The sequence below is a fragment of the Dromiciops gliroides genome, chromosome 5 (genome assembly GCF_019393635.1).
Source record: "Dromiciops gliroides isolate mDroGli1 chromosome 5, mDroGli1.pri, whole genome shotgun sequence".
Classification (NCBI taxonomy): domain Eukaryota; kingdom Metazoa; phylum Chordata; class Mammalia; order Microbiotheria; family Microbiotheriidae; genus Dromiciops; species Dromiciops gliroides.
Window position 1 is genome coordinate 276876528 of NC_057865.1, and position 12206 is coordinate 276888733.

General features: G+C 38.6%; 1 protein-coding gene across 1 annotated transcript in view; it reads right to left on the reverse strand.

The window, feature by feature from the left end:
* Window positions 1-12206, reverse strand: part of ANKS1B (ankyrin repeat and sterile alpha motif domain containing 1B) — a 1325415-nt gene that overhangs the window by 1175229 nt on the left and 137980 nt on the right. The window contains 1 exon segment of the mRNA XM_043965259.1: window positions 1555-1635. Coding sequence (XP_043821194.1) covers window positions 1555-1635 — 81 coding nt within the window.

The window sequence follows — 12206 nt, forward strand, 5'->3', positions numbered from 1 at the left end:
GACCAAGGGATGGGCACAGAATTAGGAAAACCTAACTTCAAGGACTGCTTCTAACACAGAATAGCTGTGTGATCACAAGCAAGTCATTTAACCTCTCTTGTCCTCAGGCAGCTAAGATTATATTGTAGATGGGTTGCTCATCAGCATCAGAGGAGGGCACTTCTACACCAGCAGGGCTCCACACGGCTTAAATCATGTTGTAATTATTGCCTTGCTGTATAGAACATAGCTGATCTGATAATTCAATAACTTAAGAAAAACAATCTTTGGGTGTCCAAAGTAAATTTTCTCCTTCCCATACAGGTCCAAAAACCAATGGAAAATGGTCTAAATGCCCACTGATTCACATTTCAAAGAATCAGACATTCGAATAGGGAATAACCAACAATGGTCATGGGATTACACAGTTATCTGAGAAGTTCAGAAATCTTGTCTTAACTCATTTGCATGATTCAGACAAAAGAAATGTCCCCCTCTCACAACTTTTAGTCATACAGGTAACTGCTCCACAACATCCCAGTTCTGCTTTGACTCACATATCATTAAGCCACTGAGACAAGTCTCTGGGAACATAAAAACATAGAATCATAGATTTAAAGCTGGAAGGAACCTTTCAGGTCATCAAATCTAACCCTCTCATTTTGCAAATGAGGAAAACGAAATGCAGAGATGTGAAGTCATTTGTCCCTAAAGCAGGAATGAAACCCAAGTCTTCCTGACTTGAAGTCCAGTAACACACTGCTACTAAAGGAGTACATGTATCAAGCCTTATCACCCTTTACATCCTTCTGCTGTGGGTAGAGAGCCCTAGGTACCCTGCCCTAAGTGTTGCTCTGAAACTTGAAATAGTAGATGACAGCAAAGAAGCCATTGGCCAAAATGCAAAGTATTTAAAAAGTGAACATAGGAGACTTCCATGTACTCTATTTAGGAGAATTCCATAAGATTTCATTTCTAACCCTTTTTAGAAAGAATGTAAAGGTTGGAAGTGAATGATTTAATGAGATTACAGATTTAGAGCTAAAAGGGACTCGACAGGTCATCCAGTCCAAGTCCTTTATTTTACATATGAGGAAACTGAGGCTCAGATGGGTTAAGATGCATTGACCAAGGTTATACAGATATTGAGTGGAAGAACCTAGATTTAAATCCAGGTCTTTTAAACTCTACATCCAGCACGCATTCCACTACAGCCACTCTAGCATGCCAAGATTAGGCTTCTTTATTTTTACCTTCTTATTCTCTAAAAGTTGCCACTTGTTACTTCCCTCCCCCTGTTCAAAGAGATGATGTTTAATAACCTTGGAGTATCTTTTCCTTCTTTATAGTTGGCAATCACCCCACACAGGGGTATCCAGGAAAAGCCCTGTTGCTTCCAAATGGTTCGTGCAGTTACCTAACAGCCTTTCCAAATGCACTGTCCCCAGCAAAGTGACCACAGGCCCCAAGGGACAGATGTCCTCTGTCATCCATCTACCCTGAGTGAATCAACTTCATTATCTGTAACTAAATACATGAAGAAGACCAGTTGCAGTCTAAACAAGCGGCACTTACTTATGTCCATTTAAAGCTGCATGGTGCAAAGCAGTGTAACCCGAACTGTCTGTGCAGTTCACATTGGGGCCTCGCCAGATGCTGCGAATAAAGCAGAGGTGCAGAGTTAGCCAGTGAGCAGGATCGTCTTCACGCGCATGGACAACATCAGAAATCAGCAACTAAAAAGAAGCCAGTGATCCCCAATAGCCAGCAGTGCAATGTGTATGGAAATGCCAGCTGTGTGGAACATGATTAACACACATTTCAAACAGTTTCTCTTGGACCAACACTTGATTTCATCTAATGGTAGGGGGTTTCATAGAAAAAACTCTTGAAATGACTAGAACTGAATACACTGCTGGACACGTGGTCAGCATTTATTGACTAGAGAAGATATGGACATCATTTTGTATTATAGGAACTTTTTATGACTCTATCATCATAATGAATGTAAAGTGCTTCAAGTGCCACATAAAGGGGAGCAAGTTTTTTAACCTTTTGGAAGTATTTCACATTCCGCTACTTCATTCAGTGCAACATTAGAATGACTGCTTCCCTTTTCAGTTTACCAGACTAGAACACAGTAAAAGATACATAGGTTATAGAGTAACAAAGAATAATTGCAAGAATCTAACATATCTTGAGGTTCCAATGTCACCGAAGATTCCCAGTTACATTTTATATCCGTCATGGCATAGTAAACATATCCACAGCCTGCACAGACCAGGGGAAGGTTCCACTAACTTTCTAAATAATACCATCTGTGGTCCTCAGAGAATCATAGAACTCAGATTAGGAAAGGACCTATCTGATCCAATCTATAACCAAAAAAGAATCCCCCTAGAACACATTTTGTAATGGATCGTCTCACCTTTGCTTTAAGACCTCCAATTAGAGGGACAAACCCACTGCTGACCAAGATAACCCAGAGCCCCACAATGCTACAACCCTCATTCTCATGATCCTACTACCCAACAGTCATCATTTAACTCAAACTGCTCTCTCCATAATTATAAAGGATTACTTTTTTCCCCCAATGATACCTTAACTGACTAATATGATCTTTCAGGCTTCATCATTCATAAATGATCTGTTGCATTTGATACTGTTGACCACCTTCTCCTCCCAGATACTCTTAATCAATTACAGTGGCTTCCTAGTACCTATATGATCAGATATAAATATCAATGTTTAGCTTTCAAATCCCTACACAACTAGACCTCAACCCATCTTTCCAGCCTAATTGTTGATTACTTTTCCACTAATACTCTGTGAGCCAGTCACCTAGCCTCATGTTGGTAACTCACACACAACGCCTGTCTCTGTACCTTTGTGATAGGCATACTTGAAAAATACTCCCTCCTCATCTCTACTCAGAGTCCCTCTGTTCCTTTAAGAAGCAGCTCAAGCACCCTCTTCTGCAGGAAGCCATTCCTGATCCCCCCAAACTGCTAGTACTCTCCCTTCCTAACATATTTCATTACTTTGTAAGACTGATCTTGATTCACTTCATAATCATGCTCGATCTATTTATGTATGTACTTGTTTTCTATCTCACTAAACCATTAACTCCTTGTTAACTGGCACTGTCTCATTTTTTTTGGAATTTGTATTATAAGATTCACAGCTTAGTTATCAAGGACATAGGAGGTGCTTAATAAATGCTTGTAGACTGGTTCACTATGTGTCTTGCCAGTACCTCCCACCACCCCAGAGATTTAGGGTCTGCCCTGCTGCTTTTGTGCACTGAACCCTAAGGGCCGACTGGATTTTCCATCTGCCATGAAGCCTAACATTTTTATGTGCTGCCTACACTAATTAAAACAGAAGCTCCTTAAGAGAAGGAGCAATCTCATTTTTCTGTTTGCATCTCCAGCACTTGGTACATATTAATTACTTAATAAATGTTTTTCCATTACATTTTTATAGCTCTAATTGTTAAGAAGTTTTTCCTTATGTAACTCACCTTTGTGCTCCACACTCCCATTACACTCCACTCACATCAAGCCTAATTTGCATCTTTGAAACTTCCACTCATTGCACCCATTAGGATGACTATTTTTTAAAATAACATTTTTTTATAGAGACATTCCTAACAGTTGTCTGAGTCCTGCCCTCTGATACCATACAGGACAAAACTAATCCCTCTTCCATATGAAAGACTTTCATGTTTTTGAAGAGAATCATGATGCCCCATCAACCTCCTCTGTCTTCACAACCTAAACAACCCAGTTCTCCTTATTTCCTGTAGAACTCTTGCAACCATATGAATGCATTATCTTCAGTCTCTGCAAGGAAGGGAGTCAATTTCAGATTCCAAAAAGTTAAAGGTTAAAAGTGATTTACCAGGGCAGCTAGGTGGCAAAATGGATAAAGCACTGGCCCTGGATTCAGGAGGACCCGAGTTCAAATCCGACCTAAGACACTTGACAGTTACTAGCTGTGTGACCCTGGGCAAGTCACTTGACCCCCATTGCCTTGCCCAAAAAAAAGTGATCTACCATAATAATCTGATACAAATATTTTGTTTGTTTTGTTTTTGTTTTTGTAGGGCAATGAGGGTTAAGTGACTTGCCCAGGGTCACACAGCTAAGTGTCAAGTGTCTGAGGCCAGATTTGAACTCGGGTCCTCCTGAATCCAGGGCCAGTGCTTTATCCACTGTGCCACCTAGATGCCCCGATACAAATATTTATAAAGCACCTACAATGTGCCAGGTATTGTCCTAGGTACGGGTAATACAAAGACAAAATTAAGATTCCCTGCCCTCATGGAGATTATATTCTGTAGGCAAAGTAGACGTAAGCTGACATTGGCAGAGTAAATGCTTGCCTACTTACTGTTTACTATCTATCACTACATAGGAGATATCAGCCAAGGCTCATGTCCACATATAGAGTAAAAGCTATAAATCATTAATCACATGATAGATTATATAGGCAGCATGGAGAGTTCACACACACACACACACACACACACACACACACACCTTGGACCAAAGTTATATCCTATTTCTATCCCAAACTAGCTAGATGAACTTGGGCGAAACACTCCATCTCCAAGAGTCTTAAATTCTTTATTTATAAAATCAGAAGTTGGACTCAAATGTTACATTTAGACTTTTGAGCTATATTAATTTCCATCTCTAATCTAGTGGGATATCCCATTTAACCGATAGTTTTCATCCATTCTAGAACCTCGATACATAAATTGTCACAATAGAAAATGTGATAAATTAACCATGCATTAACCTTTTGTTGTTAAAGGTCACTGGTTTTGCAATATATTTAATCTCTACCTTTTCGGTAACAGTAGGCATGTATTAACAGATCTTAGAGGTTTTACAAGTTCCTCACATGCACCACACAGCTAATAAGTGTATGGGGTAGAATTTGAACCCATGTCTTCCAGACTTCAAGTACAGCACTCTATCCATTAAACTGTTCTGCCTCTTAGCACGGAGTAGCATGAAAATATGAACCAAGTGAGACAATATAGCACCTCCCTAACTTTACTGAACAGTAACTTGACCCTCCATATCATTGTTAGCAACCGGTCACACCAAGTACTTATTACTAACCTTGTCCCCTTTGAAGTTTTTAGCACATCCCCAAAATAGCTTTTGTCTATAGTGCATTTCCTCAGATCTATCTCAAGAGAAAAGCCAGTGGTGCAGTTTGGAATCCCAGGAGGATTATTCCCGAAGACCTCCTTTCCTTTGTTCCTTCCCCTGCTTCCCCTTCCTTCTTTCTGCTTTTACAAAAATCTCACAGAGGAAGAAGAACCACTGAAGTCCAAAGGTGTTTGGGAAGCTTCGGCTGTCATAGAATGAGCAAAGTTCTCAGGGAGTCTTTGCATCATACTGCACTGCTTGAAAACTTAAGAGGAGTGGAATGGAGGGTCTATAATGGAATACCACTGAAGGGAAGAAGGAGAAAGGTATGTAGGCATGAATATCTTTTACTGATTGGAATGGAGGATGGAAAGAAGATATCGGACTCTTACCTCTTGGGTATCACTCCTCCATATCGCGGTCCAGGCCAAAGATTAGGGCTAATTGGCTCTGTGGCTCATTAGGCAGAGTACTGAACTGGGAATAAGGAAGACCTAAGTTCAAATCCTGCCTCATATATTTATTAGCAATGTGACCCTGGACAAATTACTTAACCTCTCAGTCTGTTTCTGCATCTGTAAAATGGGGATAACAATTGTACCTACCTCATAGGGTTGTTCTGAGGATCAAATGAGATAACACATGTCAAGTGCTCCACAAATATTAACATGCTAAATAAGTGATCATCATCACCATGCCCTCAGGTTTTTTTTATGTTAGACCCTTTAGTTTTATTTGTTTTAAATTGCCATCCTTCATGAAGACATATACTCTTCCTGAAAAAGTCAATGATCAATGTCAATTATATAAAATTGAAAATGTTTGCTTGAGCAAAATCAACATGGCTAGATGAAGGATGGAAGCTCTGAACTCTGAAAAGAAATCTTGGCATCAAATATCTTTTTAGGATCTGATATCCAAGACAAATAGGAACTAATACAAATATATAAGACCAAGGGTCACTCCCCAATGGGTAAGCAATCAAGGGATTTTTTGTTATTGTTGTTTTTTGTTTTCTGGTGAGGCAATTGGGGTTAAGTGACTTGCCCAGGGTCACACAGCTAGTAAGTGTCAAGTGTCTGAGCTCGGATTTGAACTCAGGTCCTCCTGAATCCAGGGCCGATGCTCTATCCACTGCACCACCTAGCTGCCCCAAGGGATATTAATAAACAATTGTCAAAAGAAGAAAAGCAATCTATAAACAATCATGTTAGAAGACAGCTCTAAAGCACTAATAAGGAATGCAAAGGAATCAAGTCAAAACAAATTTGAAGTTTCACTTCATTATCAACAAATTGGAAAAGATGACAAAGGACAAGTGAAATTAATTTTGAAGAGGCTACACAAAGACAGACACACTAATATACTGGTGAGGCTATGAAATCATCTAACCATTTTGGCCAACAGTTTGGAAGTAATCCCTTCCCCCAAATGATGAAAATTACCATACTCTTTGATCCAGACATCCCACTACTAAGAATATAAATTTTCAAATGAGGTAAAAGGCCAAAAGAAAAGTCCAACATACATCAACAAATTTATAAACTGGAAACTATGTTTCAGTTAAGAAACTGCTGAACAACAAAAAATATTCTGTATACAAATATGATGCTATATCACTAGACTTAAGAATGAACAAATATGAAGAACTCAGAGAAGCATAGGAAGACATATTGAGTGTGTAATGTGAAATGAGCAGAATCAGGAAAATTACATGCATGACAATGTAAGCAAAAAAGAGGTGAGGGGAACTGAACAATATGTAATTATAAGGAACAAGATTGTCCCTGAAGAAGCAATCAAAATATACATATCATCCTCTCTCTATAAGTGATAATTATCACTATGCCCTCAGTTTTTATGTTATATCACTTATATAGGAGAGAGACTATGGACGTGAAACATTGCCTATATGGTAAAAACTCAAATAGGTATGTGTTGGTGTTATTGAACTTATCCTTCCTTTTTTAAAACAAGGAATGGCTCCCTGGAGAAAAGAGAGAAGGGAAATATTTATAAATGAAGGTGAAGTTTAAAAATAATAAAACATTTTAAAATTTGAAGTAAAATTCATTGCATAGGAGGAAATATTGACACTTCTTGATCCCACAATCTGCATTTGCATCATCTGGTGGGGAGAAAGGTGACCTATAGATTTTATTTATCCACATTACCTCTGGTTTTGATTGCCAGTATAAGATGAGAAAAGATAGTAAATATGTCAGGATATAATTATCTTCTATACAAAAGGACTACAAATGCATCTTTTTAAAGGAAGGTATTTTAGGATAAGAAAACCTAAGTATGAATGTGTGTGTGTGTGTATACAGATGATATTTATATATGCCCATCAGGCATATCTATACAAAGATACATTTAAAACACTATAAGTGGATTGACTACTAGACCAACAGTTAAACCAAAAGCTTAACTAAATCTCAGAGTTGGAAAGGACCTCCCTGATCATCTGTGCCAACTTATACCTGAACAAGAAATCTCTATATGAAATTTTACAAATAGTCATGTAGCCTTTGCTTGGAAGATTTCTGGTAAGACCTCGCCTTATCCCAAAGCTTCCCATTCCACTGCTAGTTATCTGTAGGTCAAGCCTAAATTTTCCTTTCGGTCATTTTCACTCATTTAGACTTTACTACTCTTTGTGGTGATATTGTTGTTGACGATGATGATAAATGTTTGTTGCCATAATCACAGCCAAAAGCACTTAGCACTTTCTGGTTTGCAAAGTACTTTACAAATATCTCATTTCTCTTCACAATACCCTAGGGAGGTAGATACAATTATTATCCCCACTTTGCAGATAACAAATATGAGGCAAAGATTAAGTGACTTACCCAGGGTCACCCAGCTCGGAAGTGTCTGAGTTCACATTTGAACTTGGGTTTTCCAACTCCAGGTCCAGTGTTCTATCCACTACACCACCTAACTTACTCATAGCCAAGAAGAGGCCTATCCTTTCTTGCATATTTCAAGCCTTTAGTTACTTGAAGACAGGCACTGTTACCTTTAAGTCTTCTCTTTTCTAAGGTAAGCATTCCCAGTTCTTTATACAACACAATGCAAAGGTCTTGCTCCACCCTCTCTACTCTCCTTCGAATACTCTCCAGGTTATCAATGATGTTCATTACTTATAGTATATATACTTTATATTTCCTGAAATATAATGTGCCCCACACATATACCTAGTAGCTGAAACATTTAAAACACTACAATTGGACCAAACATTAAGCCAATAGCTTCCCTATTAAAGATGATGTATTTAAGTTAAAGCTCAGGCTATGAGAGCAGCTATGAATTTCATGCAAGCATTCTTGTATTCTTTCCTTCCTCAAAGTTCTCCTACCCCAAGGATGATGTTTGCTCAGACATATTCCTCAAGTTCAAGTACAGGAAACTGGGACCCACCTGATATGAAATTCCACTTTGGAGGAACTTTTTCTGAACTTTTAGTAGGAAGAAGAAAAGGATGAGAATATTAGTTCATCAATTGGGTATTGAGTCCAAAAGACATGTCCAGTTTTCTGTGACCGTGTAACCTTGCAGGTTTCTAATTTAGAAAGCATTGACAGGGCTACAGAGCTGACCCTAGCTCGATCTCAGGCAGGAGATTCAAAGGGCCAGGATTAGTTCCAATACATTAAGACTCTAAAAAGTGGTGGCAAGATCATTATACTAAACAAGCCAACTGGGAACATGTAGCACTTAGGTGAGCTCAGCTACATTTGGATCCCTTGTTCCTTGCTTGATCCTCCACCATGCCTCCTTTTTCTGACATATCATCAACTAGTACTTTTGTGGAAAGAAGCTGTCTTCTGTCCTTGCTCCCCATATACACACTTGTTGCCTGGTGACAAATGACTCTTTGACTCAAATAACCCTTCAGATTATTGTTGGACTCCTAACAGATTCATTAGCCTCATGCCCCTCACCACCACCATTATCCTATATACATACATAACCACAAACTTCAAAGAAGAATAACCCTAGCCTTTGGAAGATGCCTTCCCTGGCCCTAATCCCAGATGGGTCCATGAAGGGGGTGGGGGAATGGAGACATGCACATGGTCTCAGTACATCCAACTCAGTCTCCTATACATTCTACACCGAAAATCAGTGTCCATGCGGCTATATGTGGCATAAAACATAGATGATTGATAACAATAATAACTATATGTACATATAACTAATAACTAATAAAAGGACTTTAATAATAATAGATAACATTTATAATTGTGCTTTAAAGTTTGCAAAGTCCTTTATAAATATGTTATTTTATCTACCCAACAACCCTTGAAGGTAGGTGCTATTTTTACATAGGAAAAAAAGTGAGGCTGAGAGGTTAAATGACCTTCCCTGGGTCACATATCCATTCTGAAGTTAGATTTAAACTCAAGTCCAGCACCCTATCTCCTTCTCACCTTGAGGGCAGCTAGGTGGCACAGTAGATAAAGCACCAACCCTGGATTCAGGAGAACCTTAGTTCATATCCAGCCTCAGACACTTGACACTTACTAGCTATGTGACCCTGGGCAAGTCACTTAACCCTCGCTGCCCTGAAAAAAAAAAATCTCACATAATCCTTTTAATTTAATTCCTTAAGGAAATTGAGACCCCAAAATGAAGTAATTTATCAAAGGTTATACAGATAGCAAGAGGCATAAGCAGGATTCAAATCCAAGTCTTTAGGATCCATATTGCTATGGAGTAGAAAGTCTTGTTCAGAATGATGAACCCCAAGTCACTATAAGATCTTCAATGGTTAAGGAAACATTTAATTCTCCCTAGGAAGTGAAAAGCACATTTTTTGTTGAAATATGGTTCACTATATTAAACTGCTATTCACTTTTTTAAAAAGATTTTTCAATAACAAAACGTTGCTTTCTACTGATCTTCATTAATCAGTGTATTGTTTCCTAAGAATCTTGGTTACTATAACAGTATCAAGTACTTCCTAAGAATGCTTTCCTAAAGATGATGTCAGAGAATCCTAACTAAATGGGATCTCAGAGATCATCCAATGATACCCCCTACCCCCCTTCATCTTATAGGAAAGACTACTCAGAGGTAGAAAATGACCAGTTCAAAGTTAAATCCATAGGAATTAAGTGGTTCAGTTGGGATTTAAGTCTAGATTTCTAAAGAATAATTCCAGTATTCTGTCTACCACACTGTCTCTAATTTCTAATGCTATCTTTATTTAGATGAAATATCATAAATATCCTGGAAAAGACATGTCAGACACATGGCCCATAACACTCCCAAGTGTAGCCCAAGACAGATTAAAATATGGTTTGTAAATATTTAACAAAATAAACAAAAATAAAAATATAATCAAACATTTTTAAAAATTAAGCAACTTAGAGGGCTCTGTTTCTAGTCAACACTGACCCCAATGCATTCCACTATCCTGGCTCTAGTTTATAATGCTATCTCTATTTCAGTAAGGCACCAGAAGTATACAGTATACATTACTTCTTCAAGAAGAGAGTGGCCAAAGTCTAGTCAAAGAGAGGACTTCAAAGTATTAGGACATGAACATCACATGTTATGGATCATAATGCCCAAAAGAACATTCACCAAAACTTTTGCTAAAAAATTATAATGATCCACAATTGTCTGCGAGCGGCAGCCTCCCTCAGAGGCTAGCTATGAAGGTTCAGAACCCGAAAGCTGCTACAGGAAGACGCAGAAAACAAAGAGAGAGTCAAAGCTGGGATCAGAAGGGCATTCTTTGCTGATGGCAAAGAAGGCAAATTTATTGAGGGTATACATGTTGCTTATGTACCAGAGGGCTATGTGAGTGATACTGCATTTGTGGCAATTCTAGAACAATGGTGTTTGCTTAAGTGGGGCAGGGGTTTGGGAAAACAGGATGTATCAGGAGTAGGAATGTAAAAATAACAAAGAGGAAGGGGCATGTTTGCACAAGCCTTGCTTAAGCATAAAGGTTGAGGGGCCCTTAAGGGGTTCTGCAAGCCTTGCTTAAACAGAATCCTCAAGGGTCCCTGACGATTGTCCAAGGCTACTATCACTGACACCTGCCACCCTTTGATAGTACTTCATGCAACAAGTGAAGAGTTAGATGATCATGAATATAAGTAATAAACAGTCACACAAAGGACCTGTACATACAAAATACCAGAAAATATTTTAAATATGTGATAGAATCTAGACCTGTGTACTTAATGACAACATTCAAATAAAAAAAAAAAAGAGTCAGAGACCTGTACATTGTAAGACCCGAGTTCAAATCCAGCCTCAGACACTTGATGACACTTACTAGCTGTGTGACCTTTGGCAAGTCACTTAACCCTCATTGCCCTTCAAAAAAAATTAAAATCAGAGAAATATGAAAAGATATATATGGAGCCAAGAAAGTATGTATATCCCTATGACGTAGCACAGTACTTAGCATATGGTAGGTGCTTAATAATTTCTTGTTGATTAAATGGATGGAAGAATATACATAATTACTTTGGGGATGGGGCAGGAACTGTTAATCAGGCCTGTGATTCCATTGGTCTGAGACATTCCTGGTAAGGAAACTCCCTGTGTCAATGTAAATTGGCCTCTGCTCTCTAATTTATAATCTAAGAGAATTGCCTGTGGCACTAAGACAGTGAGTGGCTTGCCTAAACACAATGATTATAATAGTGAAAGCTCCACCAAAACCCAACTGAACACTGATTAATTACAATGATCAATCTTGGTCACAGGGAAGAGATGGTGAAACATATTTCCTCCCCTTGGTAGAGAGGCAGGTGACTATTGGCATGGAATGTTGGATATGCTGTTAGACACAGTTACTTTTTCATCTGGTTTTACTCAACTGTTTCTCTTTGTTATAAACAAATAGTCACTGGGAGAGACTATAGTAGGAAATTGTTGGGGTGTAAAAAGCAAAATATATTAACAAAATCAAAAACTGAAGAAACAGGCCAAAGCCCCACCTACATGGAAGGGGTCCATGTGTCCATTTCTTATAAAACTCCCACAAGAAGCTCAAGGTCTTCTTCACCTGGCTCGTCCTTGACTTAGCTA